The 23558-nt window shown below is 36.1% G+C and overlaps 1 protein-coding gene across 2 annotated transcripts in view; it reads right to left on the minus strand.

The window, feature by feature from the left end:
* The window catches only part of C1H8orf34 (chromosome 1 C8orf34 homolog), a 134598-nt gene that overhangs the window by 10352 nt on the left and 100688 nt on the right, over positions 1 to 23558 (minus strand). For both annotated transcript variants that reach the window (XM_064651324.1, XM_064651314.1), the window contains 2 exons: positions 7552 to 7637; positions 2465 to 2538 (listed from right to left, as the gene is read on the minus strand). In XM_064651324.1, coding sequence (XP_064507394.1) covers positions 2465 to 2538; positions 7552 to 7637 — 160 coding nt within the window. The remainder of the gene's footprint in view (positions 1 to 2464; positions 2539 to 7551; positions 7638 to 23558) is intronic.

Raw genomic sequence — 23558 nt, forward strand, 5'->3', positions numbered from 1 at the left:
AAGAAAAGAACCCACACAGTTATTTTCTGAAGATCCTTATGTACAATTCTTTCTACAATTTTTCTAAAAGTACTTATCATATGAAGGCCAATGTACCTTTGAGAAAAATTTTTCAAACACACATTAGTGGAGAAAACTTATTATAATGATCCATTTAACTAGCAACAGATTCAAATTACCCTATTGGAATGCAGTATCAATGTTAAACATTGCACACCTTAAAACACATCAGTGGTTTTTATATGTAATATGCACATTTGAGTGAATGCCATGAACCAATTTGTCCAATTTATGAGAAATGTCTGATCAACACCTTATTCTATTTTTCTCTCATCTTGTATCTCATATAATATCTGAAAATCATTCAAGTCATCAGAATGTATTTTGGTATAAATTCTGAAGTAATTTTTCAGGCATTTTTCTTACTGCTTTGGAGGATTTGTGGAAATCCATTGCAAGAATGCATTTATCTTCACAGCCTTCCTATGAGGAACCTCAGTTTTATCTCTCTATTTTATATATCAAGATTGTCAAAGAATAAGTCTCACTGAAAGTTATTAGGGGACCGTGGAACAGATCTCTCCATCAGAGCCCTAAAAGGCAACAAGAACAGTTGTATCGTTTGATTCGTTTTGAGGAGATAAGTTACAGACAATCATAGTGCTGGATACCTGAATCTTACGTAAAGAGAAAAGTACACAGTCAGCTAGTTACGCGCTACTTAAACAAGAACTTTAAGACACAATACACAAAAAAATCCAACCCCAAAAAACCCCATAGCATATGAACTAACCATAACTTAGAAACTTAGGCAAAGTAGTTTCCCAAGAAATCGTGGAAGTGAAGTGAGCTGCCTTTGCCCCACAGAGAGGATGGGTGGACAGAGCAATAGCTGCAACTGCTCTTGTCTTCTCTTTGCACCACTGGCCATAACAGCAACAGCCAGTGTGGCTTTCAAGGTTACAGCCCAGAACCTTACTGTCTCTGGCAGTCTACTCTTCCAGGCAATCTTAACTAAGCCTGGAACTAGCAGAGCATTAAATGACACAGGTACATATTGTTTGTTTGTTCCTAAGCATGCGCACACAGAGAATATATTGAAAACTATTCAGCTGAAGGCTATACATTTCTGTAACAAGATTTTGCTACTAAGCATAATGATCTTTTGTTTTCAATGTATTTTTATTTTTCTATGTAATTCAATTAATTTGTTGCTCTTTCCCTATGCTACATGTTTGCAGAACTGATAAATCAAATTTGGTAGCTGCAGGTCCAAATCAACAAGGAACGTGGGTTCAGAAACTGATGCAAAATTTATTATACCCCTCTGTTCACTGGTGTGAAGCAGGAGGCTCAAGAAAGAAACTCCAAGCAATGGCAACTAAAGTTCTGTTATTTACTCCTTTTGCCCAATATCTGCAAATGCTGTGTGAGATTCTTGCACTCCAAGTTCTCAGAGCTTTAGGAATTGATCTAGAACTCCAGATCTGTTAACTGCTTTGATAACTCTTGTTGGAAATACTTTATGTTCAATATTATCTAGCTTTACTAGTACTAACTAATCAGATGCCTGAATTTATGTTGCCCTTTTTCCTTAGCTAAAAAATACTGAGCTCTTCTTTTCACTTACTTTATAAACACTAAGGTGTGCTATAAACCAGTGTTGCAATGGCTGAACAGGAATTAACATGTCCTCTTATATCTGTCTAAAATTTTGCTAAACCAAACAACTATTGTCAAGTTATTTGTCTTAGAAAAAAAATCAATCCCTTCTTTAACCTATATTCAAATTCCTAGTGCAATACAACTAGCATCAAAATTATGGTTATATAATTTTTTGAAATTATTTTACTGCTGGTTATGTTTTCTGCAAACTTCATACCTGCAATGATTGTCTAAATTTCAAAATAAAAGAACTGGTGGAAATATTACTAAGCATAATGTTGCATTCTTTAAATATATATGTACATATATATTTATAGCCATATATTTTAACTAGAGACCTCTTGTTTCTTAGTTTTCAAGCAAATATTAACAAAAAACTAAATTATAATTGAGATATTATAATTTCATATTTCATAATGAAAGAGAGTTTTAATTATTTTTTCTCTTCTATTTGTAAAATTGAGTAATACCTGGTAAAATGAATATTTGACTAATGTTTAAAAACATACAGACATAGTATAAAATGACTGCACTTTCAACAGGAGCTATATGTGTAAGTCTAACAAAATACAGTTTTGTATGAAATTATAAAAACGCATTTCAAAATATCACCTTTCCTAGAAGGAAAATTAAGACAGAGAACTGTCCTTCCTTTGGAAGGATTGTGTAAATTTAGTTTTCTTCTCTCTAGGATGACAGTGTTGGCAAGCAGAACTTTCATCTTTATGCAAAATCTATTCTTTATGAAACTTTAAAACCACAAAATTTTAAAGGATTATCCATATGGGAAGATACTTACAGATCCTGCCACTTGAGAGGCACTCTGAAATTCATCAATAGCTTCTGTAAGTGTTTCAACTCCGGGTACTTGAGCTGTTCCAAAGAGGTAGAAGAGAAGTAAATCACTCTAATTAAGTAAGCATTAGTCACTTTGAAAATATAAAGCCCATAAATTTAAATGCACTACTTTTCAGTTCTCTTCAATTAATTTTAATTTATTTCTCATTTTATGTCTGATTTTAATTTATAAGCTTAATGCAACATGGAACAGTGTCTCTAACATGACTAGAGTGATAAGCAAGCTTCCTTCAGCTGCCAAGGTGTTTTGTAGGTTCTTTACTACTAAAACTAAATACTGTTTGTCCTTTACACAAGTGAGCAGTGGATTTTCAGCTTTATTAAAGTTGATAAAATAATCAGTTAAATAAATAAATAAATAAATAAATAAATAAAATAATCATGTTAAAATAATTAGAATACAGTTAAAATCCTTAAAGTTAAATGTTCTCGTCAATTTAGACAACATTTAAAAGCCATGCAAGCTATAATTTTTGCCCATGCTGCCACATTTGTAACATGACAGGATTTTGTGAAAAGTCTAGAATACCTATTTGATGCATATGCAATGACTCAAAACAGATTTTATGTACCCATGTCAGAGAAAGCAATTTCTGAGTAACATGCTATGCAGTTTCCCTCTTTGCCTGATGCTGCTAGACACTTAGATGCTGCATCAGCAGCCCAGGAAAACAAGATGCTCTGATCTTCCCTAGGTTCTACTGTTATGCAGACACCCAGCAAGGAGGGCCTCATGTTTCCAGACCCTGATTTGTTAAACATCTCAGACTATACTTATTATGAAATCAGAACTATACTGAAGTACGGCAACTACGGTTACCACATTCATTGCAAAACCAAATAAAAGTGGAGGAAGAAGAGGTGATGATGATGTAAAGTTGTGGTCAGAGAGCTGTGCACAAACTGGGAGATGATGGCACATTTTTGCCATTGCATTATCTAGTTCTCAATCCTAGCTCCCACATATTTGTGTCCTTTATTTTTTACCCTGGTCATGCAGTTCCATCTGGAATGATTCTATGTGTGTTTCATATGTTCATATTTCTATTGAACATCCCCGATTTCAAACTATCTCTCTACATCCTAATGCCTGTTTTGAAATTTCTACTATACTGGCTTTAAAGGAAAAAAAAACCAAAACAAAACATAAAACCACTTCCAAAAAACCCCAAACAACAACAACAAATCAAAATCAAAACAAAAACGCCAGCTATGTACAAGTTATACATTTAAGTTTTTTCAAATTTCTACTGGCAAGTAATAAAAATCAGTGACTCCTGTTCGGTCGGGAATGAACTACTGATGTGAAATTTACTCTAGTAAAACTTTTTTAGTAAACTAAGTATTAGGTATCGCAATATAATCTGTAGAGCTGTAGATCTAACAGAACAATAGAATAGGAAATACCACATTTACACAGTACCATAGAATCTATCATTTTCAGTCCAATTACATTATTCCAAGTAGAGTCACAAGAGAAACAAGGCTTTGCCTACACCTCAGAAATATGTGGAGTTGGACACTGTACTGCAAAGAAAGTCACGAACACAGCTTTTCTTAGATAATTCGAGGAGTGGTTTCGAAGTGCTATGCTTTTCATTTATCCTATATTAAGAGATCACTCCCTAATAAGTCACTGCCTTTTAGGCTTCTTTCTACAAGAATGCATAGATTGCAAAAACTTTATTTGCAATAATGTCCTCTTTTCATGCCTTATATCATGGCTTCATGCAGAGGGTAAGGTACTTTTCAGCAAGAGAGAATGAACATGTGAAACAAGTGAAACCAGGTCCTGTGGTACTTATAGGAGATTGAGAGTAAATGAACAATTATCCTTTAGTGATACTATTTCTAAATATATATTAAAATAAACCAAGTAAACAAAACAGAAACACAGTAGTACAATGCTTCTACAATTCCCCCAACCTGAAAAACACACTGGGGGTTGACAGATATAGATTTTACTAGATAAATTCTGTTATAGTGTCTATCTTTTGAAGACTCAGACATTCTTCCCATCTACCTCTGCAGGAGAAGAGCAGGGCTCAGTGGAGGACTGACCCAAGAGATAAACCTGACAGGCTGGGCAGCTACAGGGGAAGTTTGCTGTGCAGTCACCGAAGCTGCTGCTTCTAATCAAAATCAAGAACCTAGCTATTAAATTCTTCCCTTTGTTTCTACCTGTGAAGTCTAATGGAAAAGAGAAACATTTTTGAGAGGTATAGTTTAGGACAGTGAAAAGAAACTGCAGCTTTAAAGTGTCTTGTATTCCTCAATCTTGAGACCTGGTTCCTACCTCTGATTTTTACTGCTTAGATCAAGCATAAGTCTGTCCAGTTCTGCAGGATTACACTACAGGGAACTCAGAATAGTGGTTAATTAGAACCAGATCCAGATTGACAGTGGAGTCAGTATAGTGTCTGATGCTGCACATGATCTTTTCACATAAGCTACTACATTGACTTTATTAAGTGGAATTGGTTCAAGTGAGGCTTATTTATAAGGGCTGTTAGATCAGATGTGCTGCCAATTACTTCTGAACTTAGTTCATCTGAAATCCACAGATGTTCCAGACCTAACAACAATTTCCCACTAACCCAGAAACAGATCATTATCTAAAGAAAGCTACCCTCAATTTTGCTGTGCATCAGCACCTTGCCTGCGAATTCTTGAACGAATGGTTTGCATCAGCACTTCCCAATGCATAGTTTTCTCTCACTACAGTCGTTGGTACTGATAAGTAAAATAAATTCAAATAAACCTGGTAAGTGAAGCCTGTTATTCATTTTTTCATCATATAATACATCTGTAAGTGGACATAACTAAAAATTCAGTGCCTTGGTTACTTAGGGTTTTTTAATAGTATCTTTAGGAGTCTCTTTTATCATCTTCTCATACATATTTATTGGAAATAAAAATCAGACGCACAGAGAGCAAGTAATGTGCTGCATTTATAGAGAAGATTGATAGAATGGGCAGTTGCCCGAGTTCTGTGCCTGTTTCTAGTCTGTGCCTATTTCACAAAATCCAGCTGTGTCTTTTTTCAAATCAAAATGTATTACTAGCCAACATTTTAGGAAAAAACCCAAAAACATACATTTTGAAATGCTGAACATTTCTGAGAGTGCTTCTTGACAGAAATTTGGCATTACCTTACTGTTGACCTCAGTCTTTTTGCCTTAGAGGCTTTGCTGTCTTCCAGCTATATGATTAACAGGTTCATGTATATTCACAGACATCAGATAGATGTGTTTATAACAACATGAATGTCATTGCCCCACCTACCTATTCTACTCCCTACTCCTACAGGGAGTATACTTTTACTCCCCGTATTTTGTTGAAGGTGGTTTTTTTTAGTGAAAGTCTTTTCCACCTTCTCTGTAGGCATACTGACTACAGAGGATTCAGAAACATATGAAGTGGCCCAAGTTATAACAGGTAGAGCATTTTTGTGCTCCAAACCCTGTGACCATGAAAGATTCAGCTTCAATATTACATGGCATCCAGAACCTTCTGACAATTTCATCTTCTTTAATCCTGGTGACTTTGCCTCTTAGCAACCAACTATTTTACTGAACTATTTTATTGAAGCCTACAATTTCCGGAGATGTCATGGCAAAGTGGACATATTTTCACTTCGAGAACAAGGATACACAGGAAGGAAAAAGGAAGGATGAGATCTGTTCAAAACAAATTATTTCATGAACTGTAGAACTTTTTCCTACATATATGTCTTACCCCTCTGTTTGATTTTACTGCAATAATCTCATGCTTGTGTATTCCCTCACCTATCCCTAACAAGCCACCACCACGTCTCTTCCTGGGAATTATTCTCATAACAGAAGAATTTTGCCTTCCTTTCAGAGGGCTCGAGTAAAATCTCCGGTCTAAGTATCTCTAGCTGACAATCTTCATGATGATTTTAAGGACATCATATTTTGAGATTCTGAGTCCCCTATTATTTTCTTTAATTAAGTGATCAACTGCAGATAAAAGGAAAAGTCAATGTCATGACTGCATGAAACCATGCATTCTCACAAAACCAGTTTAAAAAATTTATCTCTAAAGACATACTAGTGACTAATGGTTGGTTTACAAATAAGCCAAGAGAAATGAGTGAAAGCTCAGGTTGCCCTAATACCTAATAGCACACATAGTAGCACTAAATAGCAGACAGTAGGATAACTAAAATAAAAAGTTAATTCTGATTTTCATTTTTTTGCATTAATTGATCAACATAGCTGACTTGACTGTGGCTGCTGGAGACTATACTGAAATCAAGCCCTACAATTCATAGACTCAGTTGGTTCCGCCCAAAAGTAAGGGAATGGACTGAAAGATTTATCTTTGCAGATTCTCTGTCCAAACCTCTATGCCTTTCTCTCTCTGTTCCAGTGACAGCTAAGATAACCTTCATTAACTTTATCTTTTGTAGGAAAGCTGGGCATTCTCTGGAAATTCCCTTAGGAATTGCCTTTTCCAGCATTTCAGGTGTTATTCTGTTCCAAATCCTGAGCAGAAATTGAAATGCTTGAGTGTCCTGACTGCAGATTAGTGCAACATAGGATGTTTGTATGAGGAGAAAAAACGTTCTTCAGAACTACTGTATAAATGTTTTATTTTTGCTGTGTATTGAGTCATGTGGGTGCATGTGTGGTATTATACTAAATATTTCAAAGACCATTCTTTGGCATAGAAGCCAACTGGCAATGAACAGCCCATGTCTATGCTATTAAGTTGTTTTACATCCAAAATAGTATGCTAACATACGAACTGCCTACTAAGAACAAATTCTGGCCCAGGGCACCTCTCAAAATATGCCCAAGAATTATTCTGGAGTGCTAATTGCCCACGACAAAAATCACGTTAGTGGCTCTTCAAACAGATTTCAAGTGTAAATGACTGAGTTCAAATACCAGGAACACTCTCTGAAAGTGTTTAAACTTTTACAGGCATAACCTCTACTCGTAAATTCAAGATGTTGGTGTTTGAGGGTTTTTTTATGAGCAGCAAATATTTATGACTTACCATCAGAGTCTGACACTGCTGGCTCAGATGCCTGAGATACCATGGAGACATCTTCTGGCCCTTCTGCCAAATTATCCCCTTGCAATCTAAATGGTGGAAAATGCAATGAAAACATTTGCAATCATATTGCTTAGATAAGACAGACCATTATCCCCGACTGCATATTGTACTCACAACATCGTCCTAATTAAAAGGGTAGCTTTGCTGAAAAATCCACACCCATGGTTCATTCACGACATCCCAGACTGTCTAGTAACCAAAACTAGCCTCCAAGAAACTCATAGCCAACTGAATCCTAGCTCATGTATTTTTGTAAGTCTGTTAACGAAAGTAGGGGTTTGATGGTATCGTGTGCATATGAAACTGCAAGCTTCCTTCACTACCTTAAAACATATTTTAATTGAACAGGATTGTACTGGATGTCCATGTAAAGGTGTGGGCAGCAGGGGGGCTGCAGGAGTGGCCTTGGTAAGGAGAGGCCGGGGTTGTCCTGAACCAGACACAGGTGGTTCCATCTGGCTCCAAAAGAACCACAGCAGGACATGGCTGAGTCCTTCAGTCAAAATGGTGGCACATTGGAGAAAACAGAGCTAAGAAAGAGCAAACAATGCCACACCAGCAAAAGAGCAGCAGAGGGAACACAAAGGTCAGAGGAGGAGGTGCTCCACACTCCAGAGCAGATACTCCCCTGCCGCCCATGGTGAGATGCATGTGAGAGCCAATATCCTCTGCAGCCTGTGGAGGACCCACACCAGGGCAGGGGAATATGCCCTGGAGGGACTGCGGCCCATGAAAACCCACAATACAGTAGGTTTTTTTACTGAAGGACTGCAGCCAGTGGGAAGAGCCCACGCTGGAGCAGGTGAAAAGAGTGATGAAGAAGAAAGGACAGAGAGGATCCAAAATGGACTGACTGCAACCTCACATTTCCCATCTCCCCTGCACTGCTCAGGGGGTGGGGAGAGGAGTCTGGAGTGAAGGAGTGAGGTTGGGCCCAGGAAAAGGAGGAGGAAAGGTGTGGTTTTAAAGTCTGTCTTTTAGTTTTTTACTACTCCAAACTATTTTAATTGCCAATAAATTAAACTAATTTTACCCAGGTCATGTCTGTTTCACCCAGGACAGTAACCGGTAGGCAATTTCCCTGTCTTTATTTTAACTCACAAGCTTTTACTTCTTATTTTCTCCTATCATCCTACTGGCTAGGTAGAGAGCTGGTTCTTAGCCAAGGTTAACCCACCAAAGGGAAATGCATGCAAGAATATTTCCTCTTCCTTTTTTAATTTTTAAAAAGAAAATACAGTAATTATGGCAGACTTCAACTTTAGGCTTTCCTCCTGCACCACCTAACTGTAATGCCTTGATAGCAATTTACAAAAATAATGCTTGTATCTGTTCTTTTAAAGGACCATCCCAAGAGTCCCATCATCCTTCTACAGGCTCTTATGAATCCTGAGTACAGATTCTGCTCTGAAGAAATGGTTTGTAGCTCTTAATACAATATAACCGCCATTTACATAAAGGTTATCTTACCTTGGATTTATTTAGACATGAAAAGAATATGAAAAATGCAATTCAATTTTGCAAAGCCCAGGAATCATAAAAATGTATTGAAGTAAAACCTTGGAGAAAGAAATAACTTATCGCTTGAAAAAAAAATGTTCTTTTCACTCTATATTCTTACTCGCTGCAGCTGCTTTACACTAAGCTTTGAATTAACCTTTGAAGCCAAGCAGAACCCCCGTATCCGCCTTATCTGAATTTCGTATTTTACGACTCTCATAGTTATCTAATATATTTGGACCTTAAGTCATTTGTTCATACTTCTCAAAATGATTTCCCCCCAACCCTCAATTACTTTACATCCTTATATTACCCCTACAATGGTTTATTTATGATGGAAAACTCAATGTAAATTCATAATGTTTCTTACCTAAGGAGGTAGTTCCATAGAACACAAAACTCCTCAAGGTAACAAACTACAGAATTTAGAAGCTGTAAACCTAATTTTGAAAATTACTTCTGTGAATCCTTTATAGTTGTATACCTGGCTTCTAATGCTATAGTTGCCAATTCTTTAAAAGGCTACCTTGTCAAACAGGCTCTTCTAAAGATGACAGTCAAACAGAATAAAGATATTCAAATAGTGAGAAAACAAATTGCAAATGAAATAACTATGCAAAAAAAGGATGATTTCAAAAATCACATAAATTTCCTTTGCAATAAAATTTGCCTGTCCTCCTTCATTACATACATACACGTTTACTACAAGAACATATTCAAGCTTATAAGGGTATGCACAGAATTGCGGGAACCAGAAGTGAGGTACTCTTCTCTGCAGCCATGTTGGTAGTTTACTTATGCTTAATGAAAAGGAAAATTACTCCAACCTTCTCTGTTTATATTGCATTCATACGAAAACCACCTCTAGAAGTAGGAGCTGCTTCTTTTATCCCATCAGAATTTTCAAGATTTTACAATATGTTCCCATTCTGAGCTTCCATAAATCCAAACCACACATGAACAACTGAAATTATCCTCATCTTATTTTAAAATTTACATAAATTTAAGTGGTCCACTGTATCATGAAGAACATGCAAAAAAAATCTTTTCAATGTTTTCAGAAAATCTATTTCATATGATTTCCCTTTGCAGAAAGAAATGGCTGGGGTACTGAATGGATGGGTGAATTAAATGTGGGACATACCTGGATCACATTTTCACATTCAATTTTCAACTTATTTATGTATTTCTTACATATAGATTCATATTAGAACAGATTCTCATGTGACTCAAGCAACAAAAAAGTCACAAACACTATTTCTTGCCAAAAGAATTCTGTTACTTGGATGATTCCAATTTCTTCTTCAATAGTAATATTATTCATAAGATACCGCCACAGTAAAACAAAAGCACTTAAAAAATCTCAAGGAGAGAGAAGCATAGATTAGAAAGAAGCATAGGTCTAGAAGAGTTACCTAAAAACTACTATCTTACTAACACTTCATGAACTACTTCAGCTATTAACCAAAACATATTTCAGCTACTGACTGTTTTAATGGGAGTCAAAACTTGATACCTGGTAGCCAACAATTTTTTCCATACACATTCTGTTTCTAGTGTGATCTCCTGCTCAGAGGCCACTGTTTCAGTTACATTAACCAGCTGCATGTTGGAGGTTTAAGAGCTACAAAGGCAAACAGCCTCCAGGTAAATATTTCAATTTTCTTTGACCGCAAAAAGCATTCTATAGGACTTGTTCCAAGAAAACTGTGAAGGACTTCAGGACCAAAGACATTCTAAATAAAATCTACAGGATTGGTGTGGCAGCATTATACCAGGTCTATCATTACAAACAAGCTTGTGGGTGCATGAATCACAGTCACACCCCCAGTATGATTTAGAATATGATTCACAGATTCACAGAATGCGTCAAGTAGGAAGGGACCCCAACCTCTCTGCTCAAGCAGGGTCATCCCAAAGCACATTGCACAGAATTGTGTCTAAATGGTTCTTGAATATCTACAGTGTGGGAGAGTCCAAAACCTCTCTGGGCAAACTGTTCCAGTGCACAGCAAAAAAGTTCTTCATATTCAGGTGGAACTTCCTGTGCCACAGTTTCTGCCTGTCACCTCTTGTGCTATTGCTTGGCATCACCAGGAAGAGCCCCGGTTCCATCGTCCTGACACCATCCCTTCAGACACTTGTATTACATTGATGAGATTCACCTCTCAGTCATCTCTTCTTGAGACTGAACAGGCCCAGCTCCCTCAGCCTTTCCTCATAAGAGAGATGTTCCAGTCCCTTAATCATCTTTGTAGCCCTCCACTGGATCTGCTCTGGGAGCTCCAAGACTCTCTAGTACCGAGGAGCCCAGAACTGAACACAGCACTCCAGACGTCGCTTCACCAGGGCTGAGTAGAGGGGCAGGATCACTTCCCTCGACCTGCTGCCAATGCTCTTCCTAATACACCCCAGAATATCATTGGCCTTCTTGGCCACAGGGGCACACTGTTGGCTCATGGACAGCTTGTTGTCCACCAGGAGACCCAGGTCCTTCTCTGCAAAGCTGCTTTACAGCAGGTCAGCCACCAACCTGTAGAGCTGCATGGGGTTATTCCTTCCTTTGTTGAATTTCAGATGGTTCTTCTCTGCCCACCTCTCCACCCTGTCAAGGTCCTTCTGAAGGGCTGCACATCCCTCTCGGCTATCGGCCACTCCTCCCAGCTTTGTGTCATCAGCAAACCTGCTGAGGAGGCACTCTGCTGCTTCATCCATGATACCATAAGAATATGCAAAAAGTGGACAATACTACTTCTACATTCCTTGAATGAGTCACAGCATAATAAAATCCTATACTGTCTCACAAGGGCAAGACAACAGCAAATAGAAAAAATAGACTCAAGATTCAAATGATAAGATTTTTTTTCATGTTAAGCACATTGCTGAATTCAATCATTTAGGTTGTTTATGTTTCTTAAAACACAAGCTGTTGGACATCAAGGTGAGTATATTGCAATTTGATATTTCAATAGGAGTCACCTATTTTGCCAGATGAAAAAATGCTTGACCTATTTGAAAAGAAAATAAATGTTGACAATCAATATCCACAATCCAGTTGAATTCACTGCTCTTCTATACTGTAATCAGCTACATGGTATGTCTTTGTACTTCCCCATTCTTTTTGTGCGACAGAACTAGTGGTCTTCTTTTCAAAGCTCTCTGATACCTATCAATATCCAATGAGCTATTAAAAGGACAGCTTCTTGATATTATGGTAATTGCTGCTTTAGAAAGTTGACAAATTGATGACTCCACTTAGAAACTAAAAAGAAAGAGGTAAGATGATCATACAAAACAATTCCTTACATGAATCCAAAATCCATCGAATAGCATCCTAAACGAACTAATTATAATGGGTTCCTAATGAAGTGTGGGGATAGTGGGGATGGAAGGAGAGAGGAAAGCATGAGTAGGTGTGATTTCTCCACTTGTACCATTCTTAAAACAATGCAGTAGCCCTCATACAGCTGCGGAATTCCTAGACAATATGACACTGGAATTAAACTATATCTTGGGGGAAAAATAACAGGGAATGGGTTAGAAAGCTGAATTAGAATTGTGTGCTTTTTCTCCACAATTTAAAGTTGGCATGCATTTTCAGATTTGAAATTTGTAGAAATATTTACTCTTGAGCAAAATGGACTTTTAAAGTATGTGCATTATTAATTGTCTTCCGCTACTGTATAGTAGAGGTTGTACTTAAGGAAATTTCTTTGTCATATCAAAATTCAGAAGAGAGTGATTGTCACTTACAGACAGAGGAATTTAGATTATATTCAGGTTAATGCTATTCTGACTCAGTTTTCCAGAAATATGTCACTTAAATAACCAAAATTCTATTCTATTCCTTCCAAAAACAAGCCAGCAGAAGGGTTATCATTTTTAGACAAAATCTCCTTTAAGTCCAAATAAACAACTGCGGGCAAGAGTTATATAATTACTGTGCACTTGGCTGGCCTTCAAATTCCAGTACGTGACTAAGCACTTCTTTTTATTTTTAGAAATAGCAAACTAAAGCTGGCTAAATGTGCTCAAATTCTGATATTCCCCAGAGGTGAAAAATAGAAACTTTGATATTCCACTTAAGAAGAAACCCTGAAAACCCCCAATTTCAAGACAATAAAAATGCTTCTGCTGACTTTTCAGTAATAAAGAAAAATTCCACTGGGGCTCCAAGACAGTAAAGGGCACTCTCCTAGAAGGAAGGGAGATATTACCTGTCTGAGCACTGCAGCTCCAGCCATTCTCTCTGCTCTGCCCTGTGTCAGCTAAATCTTGTTGAATCTCAATAAACACTTGAAAACATTTTGGTTTCTGTGAAACATTATTCCTGAAGAACATGCATTTAATTGGAAAATTCCTGATCTGCATTGCTGAAGACTCAGTTGACTTCTTTTAGCCAAGTATGGTGAGAAGTAGGGGAAAGTTTGGTAAAGAATCCTTAAATCTTTCAGCAAAAACAGAAGTTGTTTTCATGATCAGGCAAGATCGACATATATTTTTAAGGCTACAGCAAGAAAAGTTCTCTGAAAAACAGAAGTAGTGTTATGTTTGTACTAGAATCTTAAATAAGGAAATTTTGATTTGTTGAATCACTTGTTTTGCTTAAATTATTTCAAAGTAAGCTAACTATGCTCTTGAAAAAATCCTAACAAGTACTTCAGTGATTTATAGTTAGTTTCTTTATGAAGTAGTTATTAATTTGGATCAAAACCTGTAATATATATTTTGTAAGATTTAAGGAACATCATGAACTTATTAACAAAAGAAACTTATTATACACATAACATGATGATGTTTCTTTGGCAGCCAAAGAGAATTTCATTGAGAGATGAGGAGAAGAATAAATTTGACTTATTGAACTTTCCTTTTTTTTTTCTCCTTTCAAATCATCTGCTTCCTTTCTGTAATTTAAAACATTACATCTACATCTAACATCTCTCTCTGACAGCACTGTAATACTGAATTATAATTTCACTATGACAAATACATAACTCCAGGGAAGTTATAGCAACAGAGATCAGAAAACAAAAGTTCTGAAAGGGCCCACATGCTTTTAGGTTACATTGAATGTTTTCTTGCACCTTTCCCTAGCAACCTCAACACCAGTAAGAGTACTTCATAATCATTTGTTCTGACTTGCCTATAATATGGTGAGTTTACTTAATTCATTGTTCCCAAACATACTGATCCAAATTCTGATCTCATGTACCTTGACTGACTGTCTCCACAAGTTCTGCACTTTTATACTGGTGTAAAATCCAAAGCTTTTTCAGCACTCAAATACAAAGCCAGGAATTTCTGACCTATTCCATTTGTTTTACTAATGTCTTTTACAAATATAAAAATATTAAAACTGTGCCAGCAAAATTCTTAGTGTATTCACAGGTACAGAGACAAAAGGATGTCAATATAATGGTAAAATTATATTAAATAAATATTATTGAACAATATACAAGCAAAAGTACTCTTTATCTGGTAAAACTCTTCATCAGCTTTAGCTACATACTCTACCTTCCTCATGATGACTAGATTTTAAAATAAGTATATATGATTTTTAGATCATAGAACTATTTTTAGAACTATAAAAGAAAAATGTCTTAGATGTATGGGAAGAGGATCCTCCAACAGAGGATTATGTATTTGGTGAGCAATAAGAGTGGCTGCCACCTCTCAAGTCTGAAGCAATAATGGGAAATCTCTGCATTGTTGCCTTGTTATATTAAGAAATCACTGTCATAACTTCTGTTTTCACCACAGACTAACATACAGGAAGCATCTGCATTGAAGAGAAACGAAGCATGAGAACTATTGAATTATCCTGCAGAACATTATCTAGTAAGGCAGACATTTCCAAAATTAAACTATAAGACTACATGAATAAATACAAATATTTAAGACAATTTTTGAATAAAAGGTAGGAATATAAGCTTAATTACATAATTAGCATGCCTCCCAATAGAGATTTATAATTTCTTTTAATCCACTTCAAAGAAAAGATGTAAAGCTATCAGACAGGAGTATGTTGTTCCTACCATCAATTCTATTTATGAGATATACAGCATTTGTATTCTTTGAGTTTCACCCTGATTTAAGATACACTTAATCTAAAATAACTTCATTTTCACTGATGCCATTCAAATTGCAGCCAGTTTCTTGCTTTTGTATTCACTTAAGGACACTATTTCTCAGTGCTTACACACTAGAATACAGCAAAGTATTTGAAAATTCATAAAAACAGTAGTAAAAAATGGATTTTGGTTGAAGTCCATTCTTTTTCTGCAAATTAAAAGCATTATTTTCCAGCCACTTTTGAAGATTTTTCTGGAGAGTTTCCATGTCATCCATAGGTAATGCACGGCCCCAATGTTTTCATCTGGTAATACTAGAATATCCACTTGCTGAGTAAAACTTACACATGAACACAGCATGCAAAATAAACTTCTGTGTGCTGTTTGCTTTTTCAAAATGTCTGAATGCAGGTCTTTGTGCATTTAAATAAGTACAATCTGTAACTATTTCTGAGGAGAACCAAAAGTGGAAATATATTTCCCCAAGTAAGGAATCCATAAAGAGACTGAATTATCTAATCCTTTTACAAGGTGGGGAATTAAGCCATTCTTATGGCAATCTTTTATCTACTGCTCACTTCAAACCATTATCTCACAGGAGAAAAATTACAGTCTTTGTCAGTCTTTTCAGACTTAACACTCTTTCTTCTCCTGTGAACCATTTTTTGCAGGACTTGTGAAAGAATTTTGCGTGTGAGTGTGCATTTGTGTCTTTAAGAGCTATATTAAACTGCTATCCAGAGCCTCAAATTATGAGCAACAAGCTTCCCCAAGCTCATGATCTCCTGGCTTCTTCCCTATATCTTTTTTATCCAGAAGCAACTGCTGTGGCTAATATACATAACCGTGTTGCACCAAACAGAAAGATTCTATAAACACTGCAATAAAGAATTAGCTTGCAAAGCACATATCAAAGAGAGCAAGGGAAAAGAAGGGAGAAAGGCTTGATAAAGCACTTGTCTTTTAAAGTTATTGAGGAGGTTAAATAGGTTTTGTAGGGGAAAAGAGAAAGAGACGTCTTGACAAGATCTACAAATGAAGGACAGAATAAAGTAGATGTTATCCTCCATTAAATGGAGAGACAGTAGAACAATCTTCAGGACCAGCAAAATAATACTAATTTTGTTTTCAAACATGCTCCTGGTGCTTTCATTTTTACAAATCAAGACTGGTACATTCAAAAGACCTAAAAAATCCTTTACATCTACTATTCTTAAGATTTCTCCACAGCATTTTTAACTGTTCACAAGTTTACCAACCTCCTCAAACCAGTTCTCTCTTTTTATAACCAGCATGAAATGAAAAAAATTAGGTACTGTTGACCAATAGTTCTTACAAAAGATGTTCTAGTAACACATCATAAATTCACAGCATCTTATACTGCATTCAGCATCTTATACTGCATTCTTCCTTCAATCAAAACTAGCTACTAATTCCCTGGCAGTAGAGTAGGACTATCTCCAGATTAACTCGGCGCACTAAGTGCCACGTTTCCAAAAACAGACCTATCATGAGAACAATACATTAGGATGTATGAATAAGATGCAATTCACTTGTAAATTCTATGTACCTGGTGCATATGTTTCAATTCTATTTTCACTAACATGTCAACACTTATCTTTCTCCAAACAAATGGAAGTCTTCCATTTCTCTTATGGTGATTGACAGTTACGTCAAAAGCAAGAAGTCTACTCCACTCATGCAGTCCTTAAGGAAATAAAATGTTAAATGAAACTCAGAGGGAAATGCTTCATCTGAAAATACTGGTTTCTTCACAGCTTACAAAATTTTTGATAATGGATGATATTTTTATTATTACAGCATTTTGTGGAACTTCTGATAGGTCGGAAATTACTGCTGGGGGGTTTACCAAGTGGGAAATTCAGGTAAAAAAGAGGGAGGAAAGAAGTCTGGTCTTGTTGGGATTCCTGTCTAAGCATTTCATAAAGATCTTGTGTCTTAAACTGTTCCCCTACCAAGACACAGTAAAAATTTTGGAAATAAAAAGACCTTGGCCAATCTTCCAAAACACATATTCATTGTGAGTTTGCCATAAAACTAATTGCAGTTTGGGACTAAAAATGATAACATGTTGTGCATTTCAGAGGTCAAACTTAGATCCATGAACTCAAAAAATAATTTGAAATCACACAGATATTCTCTGTTTTGCATATAGCGAGATGTTCTAATGAAACACGAGTCACCGAAAGTAAAGGCAAGCCAGTGCATTACTCTGACAACTCATCAAGTCAGCCTATCAAATCTTAAAAATGGTTTTATGATCTCTGATAACCACTAGGACCAGTAAAAACATTTCCTTAATTATTTTCTTCTTCAGTGTTTCCCTCTCTTTAAAAGAACAAGATACCAAAGTGGTACACTACTCCAGGAAAGGAAAGATTAAGTGGTTTATTTTAGCTGTATTTAACACACAATTAAGAATATTAAGACATTATTGTGGTTATTTATGCACCAAATGTGGCAAATTAATCACTGTACAAATTCAACTAATTGAAAAAACAAAATGAAAATTTCTGTGGTTTTTTTTTTTCCCACAGCTTTTTCCTTTCCTGTAATTCTTCTTGATTTTCCACCTTATAAGTAGTTCTAAGTATCCCAAGGAAAAATATGGGTTTTCTTCACAATTTTACAAAGTGAAAGGAGATTTTTAAAAGTTATAAAGCACTACCATATGGAGTCTAATTTACTTGTTTGACACTCTTAAAGGGAAAAAATAAGCAAATAAAACACTTGGTTTAGGACAGAGTCTGTGAAGCTAGCAAACAACCATGCAGAAACTTCAGCTCTTTGCAACAAGAGGTCCAATAAAACTAAGGTCACAAAAAAAAAAAAAAAAAAGAAAAAAGAAAAAAGAATGTAAAATAGTGAGACAAGTCATCTGGAATATTTAGTATTTTCTCCTCTGTAAGAATAGTCATTTAGAAATAGTACACAGACAGAAATGTAATATGAAATGCATAAGAGGAAAGAAAAAAATATATAAGTATATATTCCAAATGTTTGGCGAGATTTGAAGATATAAACTTCCTCAGAGTCTGTACATGAACCTCAATCACAGAATTTTTCCCCCAACATTACTTCTGTACTGACCACTTCACTTTGGAAACACTTTTTTCCCCTGGTACTTTTAAGTAATTTGTCCCCAGATTTCAGGAAAATTAACAAACCAGAAGTTTCTGCCAGAAACTGAGTCACTAAGCTGGCCTTACCACGACTGGGCAGACATACAAAGACTATTCCTTATGCAAATACATGTACCAAACCACACATATACCTATATCCATTCCCCAGTATTATAAAACAGTGTACAGGGCCAAACCTGTATGGAGGACTTGAGAGGTTATTCCTTCTCATGCATCTCTATATTATTGATAAAGCAGAAATATAAATTGACACAACATCATCTCCCACCCTTCTGCTGCATGATTAGACAAAAATTAGCTGTTTCTTTTAAAAGCTTACATATTTCAAAGGTATTTACATGTGGAGGAAGATTAAAACTTTTATTAAACCCACAAATAAGAAAAATACAAATGCTAAGGGGTTCTTTGTTACATTTCTTCGTAAATGGCTGCACTTCAGATAAATCAAAACCCATTTAAATGTACAAAAAGGATAATTTTACCTAAAACTCACCATGCAAAATAAAGCTATCAGGAAAAATGGGGTGCTCTGACAGAATACTCACAATGCATTCATTTACAAGACCTTTGGGGAGTAGCAAAGAAGCGAGGAGAAACAGGAATCAAAACCAAGGGTCAGGTCTAAAGAGGAAACGTAATGCTAGGTTTTCCAAATAAACATATCATGTTATATGATTTTGAAATTACAATTTATTCTTCTCAAGTCCCAATTCCTAGTCATATGCATTCCAAGATCCACCATTTGTCGGTTACTCCCCACAAAACATTAAATTAGGAAGGGAAATAAAGTCTATAAAGGAGAACAGGTAGTTGTTTTATATTCACAGTGAGCAGGTTCTCTTCTATCTAATTCCACCACTTCTAAAAACTGCAGTTAAAGTGATGATTACAGTATGTGCACACATATCTGAAACACCTTTAAACTGGCATCTGCAGATGCTATCAATGAGCAGTTTTGACAATGCATGTAAGGAATATTTGCACATGCAGAAATTTTCCTGTTAGATTTCAATGCCTTTTATCATCTTACTCAGACAGCGTACACTGTTACACATGGTCAGGATAAGGGGAAAACAGTTCAGGGAGTTTCAATGTCATTAAGTTCTGCATGGATTTTCAAGGCACTACTCCCTTTAAGGTGACTCACACCAAAATGGCTCACTCTGGGAAAGAAGACTTTACACTCAGACTTGAACAGCAGCAGTCTTCTGAAAACAGACCAAAAGTATGGCGTGGTCTAATCTGGTGGAACATAAACCTAGACCACCTGCCAAAAACCGCACCAGCAGTAAACTCTACATCCTTCCTTCTTCCAAGATCTAGGGCACCTATAGAGGAATGCCAGACATTGCCCCTCTTTTTCATCCTACCTGATCAGACTCTATCCCAATGTTGCCTGGTGCAGTACCCACTCCCTGACACCTTCCCATCCCCAGTTCTGGAGTTATTTTGGGATTATATGCCTGGACAAGATAGGAGATTCCATTTCATTTCAAGAGACAAGTCAGCCATCCCAATGGTCTCTGTTCAGGGAACACAATGACAATGAGAGCAAAACAGTTATAAACAATAAGGATCTAGTGCACAGTGGAAGATGAGGAAGCTCAGTAGGCTTCCTCCCTTTACTTGAAGAAATATTCCAGGAGCCCATGATCTTTATCTCCTTTTTAAATGTAGTTTTTAGTCAGTATTTATGATCTTCCTCATAGGAGTAATAAATTTCATTAATTTTTTTCTTTTTCGCCTGAAGTTTCGGGAGTGTTGTCCGTGGATAGTTCATAGAGTAAAGTGGCTTGTTAATTGCACTTTTTTCTCTATTTACAGACATCAGTTTTTCTGCTTTTGATAGTTAAACTAGATTCACTTGTCAAGGTTCAGACTATTTTCTGCATAGCTCGTTATATTTTTCACCAAATGCTTCTTTATGACCTCAAGTCTCATTAGTATTGTTAGAGCTTTGTGATACGCAGATAAAGCACCTCCATACAAACTCTAGTACTACAAAATGGTTGAAACTAGGCTAACACTGGAGAATTCTCCAATCAATCAATTAATTCCTGTTCTTTTCTAGAGACATGTGATGGCCAATTCAGACAACTGTTCTATTCTTTCCACCATTATTCTGAAATTTATGACAAATTACAGCTGGATCCTTCAATTCTTTTGTCTCCTCCTGTACACATTCATGGTTGCCATGGCTCTATGTCATGAAGATCTGCTCGAAGTCCAGTGATGTATTTCACAAAACCAACATGTTATTCTTAAATTTCACATAGCACCACGTAGTTTATATGATTATGTCCTAAGTATGCATGGACGTAGTGGAGACTACATCGTAGAAAACTAAACTTACTAAAATATTACAAAAATCCAGATGGCAAAAGAAAAGTTAACTGGTCTATTTAAATAAAACAAGCTAACTTGAAGACTGTTTGGAGGACAAGATACCTTTAAGGAGTCAGAGTCATAGATAATGAGCAGGGTAACAATGAAGATTTCATGAGCAAGGCAAACTGACATGAGAATTTTTGAGTACTTTTTCCAAATTAAGTTTTCCAAAAACATCTGTAATGGCAGCATGCACAGAGCATCTCATTTATTCTACAGCAACAGCTCAAGCATACCAGTTGCTACACTTGAACTGTACTCCACATCCCAGAGGTGACAGGAAGAAAAACCACTTTTACTTTTTAATGTACAGGTGCATTCTGTTTGTTTATACCTATATATTTGATTCCTCTAGTTCCTTACTTCATTGTGCTTTTGCTCTAGCTAATCTTACATTATTAACTAAAACATTGCATCTCAAACCTACATTTGTATGCGACTAGCGCTCCTTCCCAACATTCTTGTTCAGAAGCCTTCAAGCTTGTGGCACAGTATGTTTTCTATAATCCCATTTCTTTTTTAATCACATGCAACCCCTTTTTTGTATTCTATTGATGTTAAAAAGAATGAATGCAGCCCTTGCACTATTAAAAACAAAAAGCTTCTTACTTTCAGGAATGCATTGGCAAGACTCCACAAGAACAAGATTTAACTTTTGAGCATGGCAGTGGGCATACAAGGCTAATGGGTGGTCCTTAAAAAAAAAGAAGAAAAGAGAAACCTCTATAATTCATTCAAGAGTACATTAATATTATCTTTTACCTTGTGGTCAATTAAATTCTTACAAATCACTCAAGTGCAAGTCAAAATACATATGAGAAAATATGGAAGTGTCATTTTGCTTTTACAAATTGTCATTTAAATCTCTATGAGTTTTGCTAATCTGTGATTGTGTCTTCTGATTCATCAGCCAAACCTGAAATTAATTTGTTTTGCCTGTATGTGAGAAGGGATTCACAAAAACATGTTATAATGAGTCAGTCTACTCTGTAAGTCAGTCAAACCAGTTGTGTTCTTTGATGAAGGAATTATAATTATAATAATTTTCCTCAAATAATCTAAATCCAGATCAGTTGTACTAAAAGTGTCTTGGCTAATTTTCCAGCTAAACAGAAAGACACAAACTTTCCAGGGAGTTTCTTTAGTAGTCTTTTTTCTGTATCTATAAACCTTGTTTTGTTCCACCTTGTGAATGATGTCACCCCTTTATTTAGATGACTTAATATGCTGCTTAACTTGCCCTGTAGTCCAAGAACAGCTATGGGAATAACATTGTTCTGTAGCTACTTCCCCATTTGAAAAACCTCTTAAAGCTGTTATCCATCTGCATTTCGCTCATCGTGTGTGAAACATCTATACAGAAAACAGTAAGCTCTCTGTTTCTTACAGCTATATGCCAGACTACAAACCAATTTATACTCCAGCAGAATTAACCCCTCCTTTTATTTCTCCTTCTCTCTGTTTGTTGTTTAGGTTTTTTGTTTGGTTTGGTTTTATTTTTTGTGGGGTTGGATTTTTTTTTTGGTTGGTTGTTTTGGGGGGGATTTTTTTAGTTTTTTAAATCACAAGCTGTAAAAACCAATTTGGTGTGATAGCTTGAAAGAATCCTCTATCTTTATCTCTTAGATGTCTGGATGGAGAACTACACCTTTTTTTAAAATTACTGACTTGATCAGTCACAACTATCTATCTATTTATTATTTGAAGATGATTGGTGAAATTATCAGCACTGAAGGTTATATACCAGTTTCTAAAAAAAAAAAAAAAATAATTACAAGTTTGGGGCGTTTATTTTAGTTCTAATTATCTCCAGTCTCATTTCTTATAATTTGTGAACAAGTCTAAGAGACTTAAGGCAAGGGAGAATGTTTTCCCAAATGCAGTGCCACAACACCACTGCAGGTTTCCCCCACAATATAAACTGGATTTAATTTGCATTGTAACAAAGTAGATTTTTATCTCTAATTATAGTCACTTCCATTTGGCATTCTTTTTTTTTTAAAATGACCCTCTGATACTGTGTTAAACACTGCTTCAGAAATAGAATATGGGAATTCCAAGGGAAGAACTATTACTGTGCAGACTAACAGCCTAGTGACAGCCAGAGAAAACCAGTTACACAGGACATTTAGTACCAGCTTGAACTAAATGCCAGTTACTAGCAAAGGAATAAGGTTGTTTTGAAAGAGAGAGAAGGAACCAGAAGCTGCTAGTATTGTCCTCCTATTATTACATTCTAGAATCTGGGTCCTGATTTTCTCACATATTTGAGTGGTACAAAGAGAAGAAGCTAAACTGGAGCTAAATGAAATCTGATCACAAATATCTCAGTATGGGGTAAACAGTTGGTTCAGTGCATTCTTCTCACAACTCACTGTACTCTCACTGTAGGAAGCTATAGAAGCCACAGAAAATATGACACATATAGCTGCACCGTACCATACTGCAGGTGGTTTCAGAATGAAACCAGCACTCCTCTCAGGCTAAGGCACCCTATACATAGTCATAGACCTGTTCACTCTAATTCTCAAATAATTAATAAGTTCTAATGATCTACGGCAAGAAAATGTAATCCTAGTAGCAGAAGGGTCTAAAACTTACACACTATTTTAATGAAGAAGTAGTGTGAAACTTCAATAAGACATTTGTCCTTTCAAAGTGAGATACAAAATATTAAGCCAAATTAATTAAAGCTAGTACTGAAGAACTCCTTCAATTGCTTAAATAAATCTCTCTCAGAAAAGCTCCAACATACCCAAAGAAGCGAGGAAACTTCTGATGAAGGTGTCATAGGAGGTAAACTGACTGAAGACTAATCAGAGCA

Source organism: Pseudopipra pipra, chromosome 1 (genome assembly GCF_036250125.1).
Source record: "Pseudopipra pipra isolate bDixPip1 chromosome 1, bDixPip1.hap1, whole genome shotgun sequence".
NCBI classification, from domain to species: Eukaryota; Metazoa; Chordata; class Aves; order Passeriformes; family Pipridae; genus Pseudopipra; species Pseudopipra pipra.